Here is a 19,412-nt window from a genome sequence, read left to right on the forward strand (position 1 = left end):
GCTCCTACAAACAGGTTTTGTTGGTTTTTTTTTAATACCATTTCTCTTATTCTTGTATTCCCTGTGATCAGGTAAACACACAGCTCAGTGGCTACTGTGTTTGAAAAGCCAGTCTCCATGTGCACCAAAATCTTGGGAGTAAAGGAGGCTACTGTAGAATTATCCAGTAAGAATGACAGTAAACTTAAAGGGTCATCTAATTCAATCCCTAACTAAAGCATGAACTCTGTTGTGAAGATATGACTGGCTTACTAATACCATTCTTTCTTCAATATTGTTCTTCTTAAATTAAAAAAAAATCCTCAATTTTTAAAATGCCAGAATTTGCTATAAAAAGTATTTGAATTTTTACCTAAAGTTTAAAAATATAGACATCTTCATAGTCTCTCTTTTCCTCATTCTCAATTTTATTTTAATCAAGGAAAAAGAAAACCCTCTACTTTAGAATGTGTTGATTGTAAACTTACTGTCATGGAGCAATATCCCCATCTTGTGGCATTTAAGAATATTGCTGATACTGACTTTCATTAGGAAAAGGATTTTTCAGTTGTGGAAACCAAGGCTGACAGAGGTTAAGTAACTTGCCTAAGGCCACACAGCTAGTCTGAGGCTAGATTTGAACTCAGGGCTTCCTGGCTCCAGGTTCAGGGTGGGGGTCTATCTACTGCACCACCTAGCTGCCTCTAGAGAAGATGCAAGGAGAGCTCAGGTAGGCTATAGTAAAAAGTTCATACATTTCCCCTCTCATTCCAGCTTGGCCACCTGAGTTCATGGAGAATCCCCAGCCTGTGAAGCACACATCCCAGCCATCTAGGTGAAGCCCTGGAAGTGTCTCTGCTCCTAAGGAAGAAGGGTCTGCCTGCCTGTCCCCTTTCCAGGTGGCCTAGATGGTGTTCAGAGACCAGGCCAGGGAACATAGGGGTAGGGGTGGGGGTGGGGGTGGGAGTGGGGAGGGAGCTGGATAGAGAATGAATGACTGCCCACCTGCCTGCCTAAGGAGGAACATGCCCTGGGAACTGACAGGGGTAAGGAGAATGGTGGAGGGAATAGAAGCTACAGGCATGTTAGACAGCCTTGGGTCTCATATTTCTTTCATGTGCAATGATGGGTCATCTTGTTCATGGCATTATGGAGACCTCTGGCCTAGATGATCTACAAAGGCCCTTCCTAGCACCAAAATTCTACCATTTTGTATAAAACCTGTTTAAACACCATGCTGGAGACCCAGGAAAAACATGCTGTGAATCAAAAAGACAGACCTTACCCAAATGGGGCAAAGTGGAAAAATAAACAGAAAGACTTCTTACAGAAAAACAAGGGAACCAACCAAGTGTGGTAGGCCAGATGTAAAGTAGGAGCTAGGGAAGAAGGTGTTTGAGGAAGATCTTGCAGAAGATTAAATGCCAATAATAAAAGATATGTGATGAACACTGTATAAAACATTTGCCAAAGAATTAACAAATGCTCTGAATTTTGCAGCAAACTGAATTCTTTGTCTAGTATTGGGAGGCCATTCATACTCTTTCTTCTAGAGCCTTCTATCCTCCTCTCACCCCTCCCCCAATCTTTTCCTAAAATAGAAACTAGTATAGCCTGGGTGTGTCTATAACCCAAATACAATGGCAATATAGCTCACGGATGTGGCATCTAAATTGACATATCTATAACCTTCTCCTCCCCCTGTTCTTCCTTCCCCTCCTCCTCCTATCCCTTTCTCTCTCCTTGCCCTCCCTTTCTTCTCTCTTTTCCTCCTCTCTCACTTCTCTGTCCTCTCTTTCTGTCTTATATCTGTTCTCTGTCCTGTCTTTCTCTTCTTCCTCTCCCTCTGGGTTCTTTACTCATTCCAACCCACCTCAAACTGGCAGGTTTGGGGATGGGGAAAAGCAAGCTCATGCTGTTACTACTCACTTTCAGAATCCTAAGAGTAATCCTGGTGGAGGTGGGGGAGAGGGATATACTTCTACTGCTAGCCACCACCCTGAGCCCCCACTGCAGAAACTCTTGACTCATGCAGATGAGTATCTTCCCTGTAACTTGGAAAGTGACATGGAGCACTGAGAGATTAAGCTCAAGATGACACAGACAGTCTGTGTCAGGGACAGGACTCAAACTCAAGTCTTTCAGGTCTCAGGACCAGCTTTCTATCAGCTGACATGCTGCCTCTCTTTCTCAGAGATATCCTTGTAGACTCTGGCAAGAATCATATGTAAATAAGCTGATTAAAACAAACAATGGCTTGATAGCAGCCCTAGTTTCTCTGCTCACTCAGGCCCACATCACCAACTGATTGTTGGACATTTCAATCTGGATATCCCATATGTATATCAAACTCAACACATTCAAAACAGAACTCATCACACACACACACACACACACACACACACAGAGCCCTACCCTCTTCTGAACTTCTCTATTACTGTCAAATAAGCCTGCCATCCTTCCAGTCACCCAAGTTTAGAACTTGATATCTTTTTTTCCTGTGAAAGTTTGTAACTTTTATTATTCATTCACATTTATCTGTCTATAAACAAACAATAAGTTCATTACAGTATCAATATCTAAACAAGGAAGTAAATGCACGAGGTATATGTCAAGGATCTTAAGTTTATTCTGCTTTCCCCTTCATGTTACACCATTATTAGTAACTATGGAATCTCAACAGTGCTCTCTACTCTCTGTACATATGAAAGCCGGTTTTTGGATTTATGGCTTATTTGCAACGTTAGTTTCCACTAAAGTCCTACTCTGATATGTCATTGCAACATAGAAGTGACTGGATTCTTGAAAGTTTCCATTTGTAAAGTTTAAGAACTTATCTCTCTCAATATTATTACCTTGTACTCAGGTACCATGATACTCTTCCAGCAATGTGTGCTGTACACAATGTATCAAAAGGAAGTCATTATAACAAGACTGGTCTAATTGATCAATTAATCATTGAACATTCATTAAGTGACTACTGTGAGGTAGATGTTCAGGACACAAATACAAAATAAGGCATTTCCTGCCATCAAGGAGGTTACATTTCTACCAAATGGGACTGATAATCATTTTTGATATTTACTTTCTTGCTTATCTCATTTATCCAATTAGTTGGTTTGGTAAATCTTGTTATTTTTTTCTCTATAACATCTCTAGTATATATACCCTTTTCTCCACAAATCCAGTCTATTGTGAAATCTTATCATTTTTATTTTCACAACATCTCTTATATGTCCCCTTCTGTCTACTCACTCTGGCACCACTTTGGTTCAGGTTCTCATCACCCCTCTCCCAAACTATTACAATAGCCTACTAATTAGGAGGCTAATTCCAGTCTCTCCCCACCACAATCCATCCTTCACTTAGCTGCAAGAGTGGTTTTCCTAAAGTGTGCATCTCCCCATGTCACCACCCTGCTCAATAAACTCCATTGGATACCTACCTACAGGATCATATATAAAATTAATCTTCTGTTTGTCATTTAAAGCTCTTTACAACCTGATCCCTTTCTACTCTGCCAATATACACCCTCCATGTACTCCATGATCTAGTCATTCTATACCACTTGTGTTTAGAAAGCCCTCCCTCTCAACCCTTGACTCTTAGAATCCTGGGTCTTCCTTTAAATTCTTGGCTTAAGCATCACCTCCTCCAGGAAGCCTTTCTTGGTATCCTCAGCTGCTAATGGTCTTCCCATGAAGCTTACCTTTCTTCTATTCTTTATCATGTATATTTTGATTTATATAAGTTTTCTCCTCTGTTAGATTGTGAGGGCAGAGACAATTTTTTTTTTTTGCTTTTTCTTTGAATCTACAGTGCTTAGCACAATGCCTGGATAATATTAAATATTTAATAAATGCATGTTGGTTAATATATAAGCATATAAAATAAATACAAAATTATTTTCAAAAGAAAGGTACTGAGGAGAAAAAGAAAAGAAAAAAGAAAAAGAAAGCTGAGGAGAAGGGCACACAAATCAGGAATGGTTTAATATGGAAAATTGTATCTGAACTGGGTTTTGAAGGAAACAAAGGATTCTAAAGAGCAGAGGTGAGGAGGGTATGTAATTCAGATATAAGGGATAGTCAGCACAAAGGTAGAGGTGGGAGATGGAGTGCTCTGTGTGAGAAACATCAGGGAGGCCAGTTTGGCTGGAACACCAAATACAGGAAGTGAAAAAATGTATGATGAGGATTTTTCTGTTTCATTCTCCTCTTAGGGGTTGGGGGAAGTAGATTGTTTCATTATTCTCTTATGAGTGAACCTTTCCTGGGTTCTTTCCAAGATGTTGACTTCACTTTGGGTTCCCACCACATCCTATTGGCTCATGCATTGCAAAAGTTTGTGCAAATGTTCTTAGAATGCTTTCATGCCATCATGCTGGAACGTGAGTAGGAACAGGGTTAGATTGGAGAAGCTAAGCAGAAAATGACAATCTGGGTGTTGTCCCCTACTGGGGGGAAGACAGGACCTGAAGAACCCGAGGTCAAATCGGTAGCTGAGGATTCCAAGGTATCAACTATAATGGCAGGAATCCAAGAGGTCAAGTGAAATAATGTCTTGGCCACCAGTGAGCAAAATGCAGGAGCCGTGAAGCACAGAACTTTCCCCACAACTGCCGGGAACATCTCCAAGATATCAGGCCCTAGCATAAACAATCTATGGGTTTGAGTATCAGAAGCACCTTTCCCAATTTACAAAAAAAAAGTAAGCAAATAAGGCTGATTCCAGAACTGGAACTAGAAGTCGGCAGATAGCTGCCTAGGGAACAATACACAGAGATTTGTACCACATGATGAGACATGAGGAAGGATGCATTTAAAGATGACTTGTATATGCAAAGGAATCTTAGCTCTCATCCATGCAGATGTAGGTCACAACCTACCCACATCTGCCCATGTGACTCTTACCCACATCTTCCCACCAATTCACCACAGGGTCCTCTCAGTGTGCTGGAGCCTTCCTCATTTTTTTGAGATACAAAGGATGCCAGAGGGTCACCCAGGCTGAATGAACGAATGAAACATTTATGTGTGAAGCACTATGCTAAGCACTGGAACTGCAAAGAGAAAGACCAGACGGTCTCTGCTCTCAAGGGCCTCACATTCTAATAAGGGAGACAACAGGTAAGGAAGGTTTCAGCGGCAAGTCAGACGGAAAGGTTCCAAAGTTCTTTGGGGGCAGCACCAAAGCAGATGCTAATGCTTCTTCTTTAATGTCATCTACACTGATAAAATCATATCAGTTTCTGACGTTGAACTCTTTGGCAGTGCCAGGGGTTTTGGTTTCAAGAATTTTCATTTCTGGGTCTTCAGTAGCTGTGGCTGCAGCACTTGAAGAAGCAATTGCCACTTCACATCTCCACAGAGATGCCTTCCCAGGATGATGCCATAGGGCACTGGGCCAGAAGCATTGCTATTTCCAAGGCTCTTGGGTACAGGGTTCTGGACTGTCTCCATCAGGGTCTGAGGGGAGATGGTGGTGGTGTTTTGACCTGTCTGACCTATTCATGCCTGTCTCTCCCTCAGTATGCCTTGAGGCTTTAGCCAGGCTGTGCAATGGTTATCCCTCATTCTCCTAATTCCAAAGTGGTCAGCCAAAAAAATATAAATGCATTTATTTGTCCTTAATATAGTGTAACATTAATTTTTGTTTTGCAAATGCATATTTTAATTCCAAAAAAATTCAGCCCTTCATGGCACATGGATATTTGTTTTGTAGTGGGTCAAGTCAACTTGCTACAGTGGGGGCTGGATATCTTCTCTAGACAGTACAATACAGCTGGAGCACAATCACCAAAACTTACCTAGGGCACTCAAGTGTCTTAATCAAAATGCTTCATTGCTCTCAGAGGGTCTACTATTCTGGTTCCTTGGATGGTTCCCAAGGCTTCTGAAATTAAGGTGGAATGGGCTAGGGACTTGAAGTGAATAAAAGCATTAAGGGAGTATTCATCCTGATATATTCAGCCTCTAGTTAATAAGAGTATAGTGGGAAAGGCCAAGAAACAAGTGGCAAAATCTAAAATACCCAGGTTGGCCAACAAGGATCTATTAGCAATGAAGCTAGATATAGTTGCCCTCTCATTCTGTCTCTCTTTTAAGTACCAACCCGCGTCTGGTTTCTACTAGATCTCAAGTTTCACAGTCTCCTGCTAAAGTCCCAGGTCCAAAGTTAACTACCAGAGATTCCACCTCTTCTTCTAATATGTCAGGTATCCAGGGAGCACTCCTTTGCCTACCTAGAGGGGAGGAACTGTGGTGAACTAAACTAATTCAAGCTGAACATTTCTTAGCACTCCCATGTCCAGATTGATCCTATGCCTGGGTAATTTCAAGGGTTAACTCTAGGAGAGGAGTGATCTTGAAGCACAACTTCATAGATGTTTTATATGTTCATTAGGTATTGTTCTCTAGTTACTACATGCTATTTGTTTGGTTACTGATTCTATGCCAAGGAAACATATTCCATGCAGGATCCAAGCTTGTATGCTTGCTTCTAACAAAGCTAAAGACTCACTGACCTACAGCTAATACCAGAAAGGAGATGAGGGTTTGCCAGAGGGTGGGACCCAAGAGGGAAGCTCTAATTGGTCTATCCACCAACTTCATATCCCTTCACAACAAGCCCAGTAGTGAGAGGCTGGGGACTCTCTGGAAATCATAAAAAATAGCACTTACTCAATACTTCCACCAACAGGGAGTGTACAAACCACCAGAGTGTGCATGGAACTGTTCTGTAGCTGGCTGTCGATACTACCTGGCCCTTATATGATGAAGGAAGGAGGGGACAAAAGGAGATGTGGAAGAAAGACTAGGAAAATGAAGAAATTGAACCCAATCTTCCATTTAGGACATTTTAATAATGCATCTTACCCCCATGTCCTCACTTTACACATCCCCTCCCTCCAATCTCCCAGCTAGAAAATTGCTCCAAGAGAGAAGAAAAGGGTTAACTGGCTTGCCTGACTGAAGATGTCTATGTGAAACCCTTTTTGGAAGTTCTGAGAATAGTATCTGATATGACTGGCCAGGAAGTCTGTGTACTCTGGGGAGCATATTTGGGTAGCTCTATAGGCCACTCCAACCTCACATCATCCCAGTTTAGCCAGAGTGGGAAAGAAGTACAGAAGTCTCCTGGCTCTAAGTCCCACAGTACCTACCAGTTCCAGGCAACTTGTACCCAGGCAGCTCTACCTCTAGGGAGCTTTTAGGGATGGGATATGGGATAGAAGGGATCTTATGCTTTTTTTTTTTGCAACTTCATATCACAGCTGCAGAATTTCCCAATTTCCTTCCAGCTCTGCTATATTCATTATTTTCCTTAGTGTACCCTACTCAGGACCTCAACCTCCAGTCCCCCTACCCCAACTGAGCACCCCAGGTGACCCTAAGACCATGGCCCAGTATTCTTCAATCAATATTTATGTTCACAGATTTCAAAGGACATAAGAAAGAGGCCCCTTCCCTGATTCACAGCAAAAGTAAAGTCAGAAGGAAAAAACATCACCCAAACCCTCCCTGCCCATTACCTGCAGTTTCTTCCAGTTGCCACCCCTGTCCCTCCAGTGCCTCTCCCCATAGTCCCCACTGTAGAAAAGGAGCAGCCTATCCTCAGACTCACAAGCCTGGGTTTCCTCCCACGTTCCTAGCAGCAGCAGCAGCACCAGCAATAACCCAACGGAAAGATGGGCCTGCTGTGTCTCCCTTCTCTCCATCTCTACCTCAGGATCACCGACCAGGATTCTTCAGCCTGGGTTTCTGTTCACAGATTTCAAAGGGCATAAAGGAGAGGCCCTTTCCCTGGGTCCGTGGAGGAAGTAAAGTCGGAGGGAAAAAAAAATTAGTCAGAGTCAGACTCTCCTGGGCACTTGCCATGGAACTAAATGCCTCTTTTCCATTTGTCTTTTTGTTTTCAAGCAAAAAGAAGAAGAAGAAGAGGATTCAGGGGAGAGAAGAGAAACAAAAATTTTATGGGAGTCAACTTGAAGAGACCAAGAAGGCGGGTCCAGGGCAAATGGAAGAAATTCAATAATCCAGTACTTGTCCTGCCAGTTTGCCCAGCCCCACCCCTCAGCCATTAATGTCTGATGCCGCTGCTGGGCTAAATGCAGTTCCTCCCACTTCCTTTCTTCCCTTCTGGTAAACATACCACACCTTCAGCCAATTCAACAGGACCCAAACGCAGGAGAAGGGAACTACTCACTCTTTCAGGGTATGATAGATTCTGGCCACCAACAGGTAGCTAGAAATCCAATGGGATTTCTCCTTTTTTCTCTTCAATTTCCAATATCTTCCTCCCCTTCCCTTCACTTTTGTTCATTGCTCTTACTCCCTTTCTTTCTCTCTCTTTTTCCTATTCTCCCCTACTCCAGCCCACTCATTTTCCCCCCAAGCTCAGCAAGGATTTTGAGCTCACAAAGACCTAGGTCTAATTTTGAGAACTGATATCAGAGTCATTTTCTCCTTTTGGTTCATTGTCCCCCACCTAGAATTAATCTAGGAGCTCCAGAATAAAGTTTAGGCATAATTCATATCTAAAATTTCCCCAAAGTGGATAACAAGGGTCCTGACTCCCAGACAATTACTTAATGTACAATATGAACATTGAGTGTTGGACAGACTTTATTTCCTCCACCATAGGAAATGCACAAGATGAAAAGGATCCTCAGGAACTCATGAACAATCAATCAATAAACATTTATTGTCAACTATGTTTGAGGCACTGAGCTAAGTGCCGGGGGCTACAAAGAGAGGTAAAAGACAGTCTCTGCCCCCAAGGTGCTTACAATTTAATGGGGGAGACAACAATATGTAAACAAATATAGAAATGTCAAGAATTCAAATAGGCCATTAGATACACCAGTCCCCTGAACAAATATTCCCCCATTCACCTCTCACCTGCACCATCTGAGCAATTTGCAGCAATAACACGGTGGGTCAGCAAAATCCAGATCTGCTGATCCTTGGTGACATGGCTTTAGTCTTTTAGCTTCAGGCAATCATCTCTGGAAAATCTTTAAGAAGCATGCTGTCAAGGAAATCTAGCTCAGAGAGACTGGGGTTAACTCTCAAACACAGGATTACCCATGAGGCAGCCCCTTAAGGTTCCCAGGTTGATTTAGCTTCATGGTAGCAGTTTTGCAAACAAGTCTGCAAGGCAGCCTTCCAAAAGGCTTGGGAAAAGGAAGCTGCCTGACCTTCCTCCTCCCACATCTGGGAGGTCTCTCCTATAACGGGAGATAGAACCTTCCTCAGTCTCTGGAATCTCAGGTTGTGCTTCCCCTTATCAAGCTTTATGTATACATCGAGGTGACACCGTGGATAGACTCACCTTCCAGAGTTCAAATATAGCCCCAGACACTTACTAGCTGTGTGACCTTGGACAAGTCATTTAACCCTGCTTGCCTCAGTTCCTCATCAGTAAAATGAGCTGGAGAGAAGAAAATAGTAAGCCACTCCAGGATCTTTGCCAAGAAAACACCAAATAGGGTCATAAAGAATCAGAAATGACTGAACAACAATTCTTCTTCTGGGGCACGGTGTTCAAACTGAAGTGTACTACTGAGTATTCTGTAGTCTCTCCCCGCACTCTCTCACCTCTGGGCACTGCTGCCTGGAATGCACTCCTCTGTCTTGACCCAATGCAAGGGCTATCTCCTCCCCGATAAAAGTTCTTCCCAACCACTAGCTAAAAATAATCTCTCTCTCTTTCTGCTTTCCTGCTATAAGAATAAAGCCTTATCTTGTTCTGCCCGGCATAGTTGCTTGTTTACATTTCTTTCACTTTATTAACTCTTGAGAGCGCATTATGTATTGTTTCCATTTTTGTAGCCTAAGCACCTAAGCACAGTACCAAAGTGGTTACTTAATAAGATGTTCCCGTGGGAGCAGGGGATCTATTCTGTTCCCTCTGGTTCCTCTATTTGCCTCTAAGCATGATTCACTCTCACTGACTCAATGTGAACAGTGGTTCCTTATAGCAGCGATCGGCATTCTCCCCATATGTTACAGCGTATGACCTTGAGGCTCAAGGGCCAGTACTATGCAGGGAGGGGGAAGCACCTATAGCTTCTCGCTCTTGATAGCCTCCTACATATCTCATATTAGTGTTTCAAGTGCTGAGGAGGAAAAAGAAGAATGGGAATGAGATCAGTCTGTCAATCAATAAACATGAAGTGCCATCTATGTACCAGGTATATTGCTAAGTATTGGGGATGTACAGAAAGGCAAAAGATAATCCCTAATCTCTCATTTTTTGTAAATTTTTTTATTTTAGACTTAAATACAAAATGAGAAAAGAAAAAAAATTGCCATATACATAGCAGACCATGAGAGAGGATTCAATATAAAACAGTAAATTTCCATTTCAAGAAAACCTATATAATAAATACTGCACATAGTTTTTAAAGCTGCCCAGCTTTCCTTTGTTTCCTTGTTGGTTTTCTTTTGCTCTCAGCTGTACATTTTTTAACTTTATTCCCCTCCCCCACTCTAAAGAAGGCTACAATCAAGTGTGGAAATATATACATGGATATCTATAAACATACTCATATATACATATATACACTCATACACATGTAAGACTGTACTATGCTTATTTCTTCCTATCATCTGTTTCTCTGAAGGTGGATAAGTCCAAGTCTTGCCATGTTTTTCTAAATCAACCAGTTCATCATTTCCTATACCACAGCAATATTCCAACCCAATCACACCCTGAGAGATTGTCCATGAAAGTTTTCCCCAATTTTCTGCATTCCTTCTGTTCTTGGCTACATAGGTTTTATTCATATAAGAAAATTTTAATTTAAAATAATCAAAATTATCCTTTTTACACTTCAACAATGCTTTCATCTTATAATATAATTCAAGGTCTGATACTGCTGAATCTACTTCCTTTACATCTTTTTCTCCTTGGTTTCTTTGAAGTTCCTGACTTTTTGTTCTTCCAAATGAACTTTGTTATTATTTTTCCTAACTCAATAAAATTGTTTTTCAGCAATTTAATTGGGGTGACATTGAATAAATAGATTAGTTAGGTAAAATTCTCATTTTAAAAATTATATTGGCTTTGCCTACACATGAACAATAAATATTACTTCAATTATTTAGATCTGAGTTTATTTGTATAAACAATGTTTTATGTTAATGCTCATATAGTTCCTGTGCCTGTTTTGGCAGGTACACGTTCAGGTATTTTAGACTGGCTAGATATTTTAAATTGTTTCTTTCTGACCATTTGTAGTAATTTTTCCTTGATCTGATAGTTCTGAAATTTGACTATAATGTTTCTTGGAGTTTTTATTTTGGGATCTCTTTCCTGAGGTGCCCAGTGGATTCTTTCAATGCCTTTTTTGCCCTCTGGTTCCAGGACATCAGGGCAGTTTTCCTTGATAATATCTTGAAAGATGCTGTACAGTTCCTCCTTTTGATTATGGCTTTCAGGTAGTTCAATGATTCTGATATTGCCTCTACCAGATCAATTTTCCAGGTTAGTTGTTTTTCCGCATGAGATATTTTACATTTTCTTCCATTTTTTTTAACATTTGCAAAAAATGTGTAATTTTATTTAATCAGTTTTCATATTCTAGATCCTTGAGGGATAGAGCATCACTCGGATCCTGTGTCCAATGGCCTTGGCAGGAAGATTGCTTCTAAGCGTGGCTCGAACCATCTCACTATTTCCATGAGCTCAAGTAACTTTTCCCCAGATAACTTTTGTTCTGTTTGGTTTCCCACCAGGAGTCACAGTGTTGTTTTTAGCTTTGTGTACATAAGCACATCTCTTGCCCAAATAGAATTCAGTTTCATCCCGAGCATAGACTCCTTCAATTTTCAGAAGAGCTGTATGTTACCTCTGGTTTCGTAGGCCTCGCTTGTAGCCAGCAAAAATGGCCTTGGACCACAGTCTTCCAGACATTTTGCTGTTCTAGAAGTCCTGTTTCCAGCAGGCCTCCCCGGCTCCAAGATGGAGGAAAAAAAAAAAAGGTTTTTTCATTCTTTTGAATTTGTTTGATTGATTCTTGATGTCTGCTTGCCCAATTCTAACTTTTAAAGTGTTGTTTTCTTCAGTTAGCCTTTGTACCTTCTTTTCCATTTGGCCAATTATAATCTTTAAGGAGCTGTTTTCTTCAGTGGGTTTTTGTATCTCCTTTTCCATTTGATCAATTCTAATTAGCCAATTTTAAGCAGTATTCCAAGTTGTTTACTCTTTTTTTCATGATTCTCTTGTATCACTCTCATTTCTTTTCCCATTTTTTTCTTTTATCTCTCTTATATGATTTTTAAGCTCCTATATGAGCTTTTCCATGATTTTTTTCTGGGCTTGAGACCACTTCCCATTTATCTTTGGGGTTTTGCCCATAGGTGTTTTGACAACGTTATCCTCTTCTGGCTTTGTGTCTTGGTCCTCCCCGTCACCATAATAACTTTCTATGCTCAGATTCTTTTTTTTATTGTTTTTTGCTCATGTTTTGTTGGTGTTGGCCTTTTTCCTTTCTTTTAAATTTGAGCTCTGCACCTGGGTGTGAAGGGGCACAGTCTCAGGCTTTTTGTGCTAGTGGCTACAGGCCCCGGTTATTTACCTGATGTTGTGCTGATGTTGCCTTGAGGGCCCTGGGGGACCCTCACGTCTGGTGCTGTGCTGAAGAGATGGGGTGGGGGGTGGCTGGGGTCTGGCAGCTTACCTTGTGCTGGGCTAGGGTCCTAGTGCTGGTGTCTGGCATGTGCTGAAGGCCAATGGGGGTGTTTCAGCATTTCTCCAGGGCTACACTGAAGCACGTGGAGGTCTGGCTGCTGGAGGATGCCTGTTTGCCCAGGGCTGTGCTGGAGCATGTGGAGGTCTGTCTGCTGGAAGATGCCTGTTTGCCTGGGGATACACTGAAGAACATGGTAGTTCTCAGAGCTGGAGTCTGCTGGTTCCCCTGACAATGTCAAGGCAAGTGGAGGGGTCCTGTTGTTGGTGTTTGCCTGCTCTACCACACTGGGGCTCAGAATCTCCCTCTGGTTTGCTAAGGTGGGGCTTGCTGCTGTTTTGCTGGGACACTTTCTGTCTTGGAATGCACTCTCCTTTTACATGAATGAAATGGACCTTTCTTGCTGATCTCCCAAGTTTCTTGCGCTAAAAGATTGTTTCACCCCATCTTTTTGCTGGTTCTGCTCCTTCAGGATTTGTTTTTGGGTGCTGTTTTATGGTTGTTTGGAAGTGAATATGGGAGAGTTACAGAGATTTACTGCCTACTCCACCATCTTGGCTCCTAGAAGTCTGTCTAGGTATTTTAAATGGTCTAAAACAGGAGTAGGGAACCTGTACCCTCTAGGCCACATGTGACTTGGGTGCAGCTTTTTGACGGTGTCCAAGTTTTACAGAATAAATCCTTTTATTAAGGGGATTTGTTTTGAATAGTTTGGATTCAGTCAAAGGGTTGCCCTTGAGGACCTAGAGGTCCACATGTGACCTCAAGGCTGCCGGTTTCCCACCCCTGGTCTAAAATAATATTGAATAATATTGCTGACACACAGTGCAGTTTCTCTATTTTTCACTTTTGATTAAATCTATTTTAACTTTAACTTTGTCTTGAGATCATGATTACTATTCCTGCTTTTTTTAAAAGATTCATTAATTTATTTATTTTTAGTTTTCAACATTCACTTCCACAAGATTTTGAGTTCCAAATTTTCTCCCCATCTCTTCCCTCCCCCAACCCCAAGACAGTGTGCATTCTGAATACCCTTTCCCCTAATCTGTCCTCCCTTCTATCTCCCCCCTTCTCTTATCCCCTTCCTCTTCTATTTTCCTATAGGGCAGGATAGATTTCTATACTCCATTGCCTGTATATCTTATTTCCCAGTTGCATGTGAAAAGTTTTTTTTTTTAACATTTGTTTTAAAACTTTGGGTTCCAAATTTTCTCCCTTCCTTCCTTCCCCTCGGACCCCCCTTCCTCCCTTCATTGAGAAGGCAAGCAGGTTATACTTGCGTAGTCATGCAAAACACTTCCATAGTAGTCATGCTGTGGAAAACTAACTATATTTCTCTTCATCCTATCCCACCACCCAGTTTATTCTATTCTCTCTTTTGACCCTGTCCCTCCTCAGAAGTGCTTGCTTCTGATTACCCCCTCACTGAATCTGCCCTCCCCTCTATCATCTCTCCCTCCCATTTTCCTGTAGGGTAAGAGAACTTTCCATACCCAATTGAGTGTTTATGTTACTCCCTCCTTAAGTCAAATCCAATGAGAATAAGATTCACTCATTCTCTCTCACCTTCTTCTACTTTTCCTCTACTATAAAAGCTTTTTCTTATCTATTTTATGTGAGATAATTTACCCCATTCTACCTCTCCCTTTCTCCTTCTCCCAGTATAATCCTGTCTTACCCCTTAATTTTATTTTCCAGATATCACCCATTCATCTTCAACTCACCCTGTGCCCTCTATCTATTAGTCTATCTATTCATATATATATATTTTCCCTCCAACTACCCTGATACTGACAACGGTCTTTTGAGTGACAAATATCATCTTTCCATGTAGGAATATAAACAGTTAAACTTTAATAAGTCCCTTATGATTTCTCTTTCCTGTTTACCTCTTCATGCTTCTCTTGAGTCTTGTATTTGAAAGTGAAATTTTCTATTCAGCTGTCTTTTCATCAAGAATGTTTGAAAGTCCTCTATTTCACTGAATGTCTATTTTTCCCCTGAAGCGTTATACTCAGTTTTGCTGGGTAGGTGATTCTTGGTTGTAATCCTATCTCCTTTGCCCTCTAGAATATCATATTCTAAGACCTGTGGTCACTTAATGGAGAAACTGCTAAATCCTGTGTTATCTTGATTGTGTTCCCACAATACTTGAATTGTTTCTTTCTAGCTGCTTGTAATATTTTCTCCTTGACCTAGGAACTCTGGAATTTGGCTACAATATTCCTAGGAGTTTTCCTTTGGGGATCTCTTTCAGGAGGAGATCAGTGTATTCTTTCCATTTCTATTTTACCCTCTGGTTCTAGAATATCAGAGCAGATTTCCTTGATAATTTCTTGAAAGATGATGTCTAGACTCTTTTTTTGATCATGGCTTTCAGATAGTTCAATAATTTTTTCTCCTGGATCTATTTTACAGGTCAGTTGTTTTTCCAAAGAGATATTTCACATTGTCTTCTATTTTTTCATTCTTTTGGTTTTGTTTTACAATGTCTTCATTTCTCATGAAGTCACTAGCTTTCAATTGCTCCATTCTAATTTTTAAGGAAGTATTTTCTTCAATGAGCTTTTGGACTTCCTTTTCCATTTGACCAATTCTACTTTTTAAGGCATTCTTCTCTTTAAGGCTTTCATTCTTTTTGGACCTCTTTTGCCATTTGGGTTAGGCTATTTTTCAAGGTGTTATTTTCTTCAGTATTTTTTCGAGTCTCCTTTAGCAAGCTGTTGACTAGTTTTTCATGATTTTCTTGCATCACTTTTATTTCTCTTCCCAGTTTTTCCTCTACTTCTCTTACTTGCTTCTCAAAATCCTTTTTGAGTTCTTCCATGGCCTGGGACTAATTCATATTTTTCTTGGAGGCTTTGGATGTAGGAGTTTTGACTTTGTTGTCTTCTTCTGGTTGTATGTTTTGATCTTTTTTGTCACCAAAGAAAGATTCTATGGTCTGACTTTTTTTGTGCAGTTTGCTCATCATCCCAGCCAATTTCTTGAGTTTAAACTCTTTGTTAAGGTAGGGGGTCTGCTTCCAGTGTGGAGAATGTACTGTCTCAAGCTTCAGGGGTTTTGTGCAGCTGTTTTCAGAGATACTTCTAGGTACCTGTCAATTTTCAGTTCTTCCAAGGTGGTATGATCAAGGGTGAGGTGTTTACTCCTTTCCTGGCCTGTGCTCTGGTTTATGAGAGACACAAACACTCTTTTCTGCCTTGGAACTGTGAGAAGGATTCCCTCTACACTGCCACAACAAGCTCCACCATACCAGCACTTCTCCTAGTCCCAGGATCGCCACTGAGAACTATGACCCAGATCCAAGCATGGGCAAAGCAAGAGAATCCTGCCTCAGCACCAGCAGAGATCTCTGCAATCCCCCTCTGATCAGCCACTTGATTCCCCCTCAGTCTGTGGGCCAGAAGCTCCAGAAGCTCCGGAAGTAGTCATTGCCCTGGGGTTGTGTCAGGACTGGGGCTGGGACCGAGCTTCTCTCTCACTTCAGTCACAGACTTTTCCTACTGACCTTCTAAGTTGTCTTTGGCATTTGTGGGTTGAAGCTGCCACAGCTGCCTGTGATTCAGTCCTCTGAGGCCAGCTCCAGTTTTGCTGAGGCCTGGTCTTTGCCTGTGCAAGCACGCTGAACTGTGCTCCTCTCCCAGCCTGGCTCCAGTCAACCATCCAGATTGTCTTGGGTTGGAAAGTTGTTTCACTCTTTTTGTGGGTTTTACTGCTCTAGAATTTGTTTAGAGCCATTTTTTATAGGTATTTGGAGGGGTTTAGGGGAGAGTTCAAGCAAGTCACTGCTTCTACTCAGCCATCTTGGCTTTGCCCCCAAATATCTCTCTCTGTTTTTTTTTACACACTAAATTCTACTCCTGCCCTTTATTTTATCTTTGTATGTATCTCTCATTTTTATAATGTTTCCTGAAAGCAACATATCATTGAATTCAAATTTTTAATCTTCTATTCATTTCCATTTTATGGGTAAATTCATTCCATTCATATTCTAAACTACAATTACTTGTTGTGTATTTTCCTCCTTCTTATTTTTCCTCACTATCCTATTCACTCTATTTACCCTAACCCTCTTCACTCCTCTGCTTTACTTCTACCTGCTACCTTGCCTTCCTATTCCTTAACCTACCCAACCCTCTAAGAGTCCCTCCATTATCCTCTCTCCCTACTCTATCCTCTTGCCCTCTTATTTCCTTCTGAATTTGGAGGCTTTTATACTTTCCTAGGTATATATGTTGTTTCCTCTCTAACCTATTTCTGATGAGAATAAGGTTCTGGCACTGCCCGCCCTCTCCTCTATTAGCTTCTTCTGTATCAATTTCCTTTTATGCCTCATTTGTATGAGATAATTACTCCTTTTTATCTCTCCTTACACAGTTTTTTTTTGGACTCACCTCCATCATACTCAGCTCAACTCACATCTTTCTTTCAAACTACCCAAATAATGATGACAATCATAAGAGTACTGCTAATATTTTCATATATACAAAGTAAACAATTTGACCTTATTGAGTCCCTTATAATTGGTTTTTAATGTTTACCTTATATTTCTCCTGGATGTTATATGTCAGATTTTCCCTTAAGTTCTTGGGTTTTTGTCACAAAAACTTGAAAGTCTTTGAGTATGTTAAATGTCCATTTTTTTTCATTTAGGATTATACTTAACTTTACCTGCGTCACCTAGCTGTCCTGTAGTTAGACTATACTTGTATTATTTCTCCTTGATCTGTTCTCCAGATCAGTTGTTTTTCTGATGAGATGTTTCATGTTAGGGGCAGGTAGGTGGCGCAGTGGATAGAGCACCAACCCTGGGGTCAGGAGGACCTGAGTTCAAATCTGGCCTCAGACACATAACGTTTACTAGCTGTGTGACTCTGGGCAAGTCACTTGACCCCAATTGCCTTGCAAAAAAAAAAAAGAGATGTTTCATTTTTTCTTCTATTTTTAAAAATTCTTTTGATTTCATTTTATAATTTCTTGGTGTCTTAGAATGTCAGAATTATTTTCTTAAGTTTTTTATTCTGTTTCCAGTTGGTTGACTTTCTCTTCATAATTTTCTTGATTTTTTTGGATTGCTCTTATTTTTTTTCCCTTAATCTCTCTTATTTGAGTTTTAAATTCCTTTTTAAGTTCTTCCAAGAACTCTTTTTGTGCTTGGGAACATTTAACGTTTCTCACTGAAAAAGGAGTGGCTTTTTTGGCTCCATTATCTTCCTCTGAATATAAACCCAGATCTTCTCTATCCCCATAGTAACTATCCATGGTTGGGTTCTTTCTCTTTTGCTTACTCATTTTTATTTATTTATTTTGTTTTGTTTTTAGCAGCCAATAGTGTAATCAAGTTGTAGTCCCAAAGTATGGACAATGATGCTCCAAGTATCAGGTCCTTTTACTATTATTTTCTGAGGTCTGTCTTGGGGTCCAACTTTGGGCTCTCCTCTGTACTCTTAAGTTGTGGCTAAGGCCTTCAGCCATACTGTCCCACAAATGATCTTGCTCCCCAAAATCCCTCTGGTGGCTGCAAACTACAGCTGTCCTCTCTGTCCCAGAACTGAAACCAGGAACTCTATTCTCCTGCAAGTGCCTACAGCCAATAGGGTTGCTGCCCTTCGCTCCTGCACTGATCAGATATATGCACTCACTGCACTCACAAGGTACCCCTTGACAGTGGAAAGTCCTTCAATCTTTTCCTACTCAGCCATCAGACCTCCACACTGCCTACAAGATGAAAATTTCTAAGGCTGAGTCTGCCTCTCAACCCAGCTGTCCTCAGGGTGTGTTGTTTGTTGATTCTGCAGAGTTGGCCTGGAGGTGTTTGCACTTCACTTAAGGTAAACCTCCACTCTTGGAGGTTGTATCTTTCCTGGCGTCTTCTCAAATTGTCTTGAGAGAACAATTGCTTTACTCTGTATTTATTTCTGCTACTCTGAGGAGGTTATGTTTTGTTTTGTTTTGTTTTGTTTTTGTGAAGGAAATTTGGAGAACCAAAAGTTTTCTGACCTACTCCACCATCTTCCCAGGGTCTTCTCCATTCTCTAATCTCAAGGAGGTCACAGTCTAATATAGGACACAGTGTACAAACAACTACGTACAAACAAGACATATGGAGAATAAATTAGAAATAATAGAGACAAGGCACTATAATTAAGAGGAGTTGGTAAAGGCTTCTTGTAGAATATTAGATCTTACCTGGAACCCAAAGGAAGCCAGGAGGCAGAGATGAGGAGGAAGAGCATTCAAGGCATGAGGAGCAGCCAGTGAAAATGCCCTGAGTCAGGAGATGAATTTTCTTGTTCAAGGACCAGCAAGGAGGCTAGTGTCACTGAATCACAAAGTTTGGTGGGGAAGGGGGTTGGAAGGCGTAAGAAGATTTGAAAGGTAGAGGAAACTATGCTCTTAAGGACTTCGAATGCCAAACAGAGAATTTTATATTAGATCCTGGAGATGATAGGGAGCCACTGGAGTTTATTTTGCATAGGGAGTGATATGGTCAAACCTGCATTTTAGGAAGATTATTTCAATAGCTGAGTGAAGAATGGACTAGAGTGGAGGGAGACCAATCAGAAGGCAACTGTATGATGAGGCATGAGGTGATGATGGCCTGTACCAGGGTGGTCAGAGGAGAAAAATCATATATGAGAAATGTTATGAAGGTTAAATCTATAGGCTTTTCATTTCCCAGTTGATAAATGGTCAAAGGATATGAACAGACAGTTCTCAGATGAAGAAA

The 19,412-nt window shown here is 41.0% G+C and overlaps 1 protein-coding gene and 1 pseudogene across 6 annotated transcripts in view; both read right to left on the reverse strand.

Moving 5' to 3' along the window:
• Nucleotides 1-9,150, reverse strand: part of LOC114053449 (hereditary hemochromatosis protein-like) — a 24,616-nt gene extending 15,466 nt beyond the window's left edge. For 2 of the 6 annotated variants that reach the window (XM_027876527.1, XM_027876528.1), the window contains exon 1: nt 7,606-8,032. In XM_027876527.1, coding sequence (XP_027732328.1) covers nt 7,606-7,699 — 94 coding nt within the window. In that variant the 5' untranslated portion in view covers nt 7,700-8,032. Of the gene's footprint in view, nt 1-7,605; nt 8,033-8,882 lie in introns of those variants that run through there. The other 4 variants (XM_027876530.1, XM_027876526.1, XM_027876529.1 and 1 more) reach the window with 4 other exon arrangements.
• A 2,372-nt stretch (nt 9,151-11,522) lies between these two features.
• Nucleotides 11,523-11,962, reverse strand: LOC114053451 (annotated as a pseudogene).
• Nucleotides 11,963-19,412: the final 7,450 nt, after the last annotated feature.

Source organism: Vombatus ursinus, unplaced genomic scaffold (assembly GCF_900497805.2).
Source record: "Vombatus ursinus unplaced genomic scaffold, bare-nosed wombat genome assembly UNPS02014811.1, whole genome shotgun sequence".
Taxonomy (NCBI): domain Eukaryota; kingdom Metazoa; phylum Chordata; class Mammalia; order Diprotodontia; family Vombatidae; genus Vombatus; species Vombatus ursinus.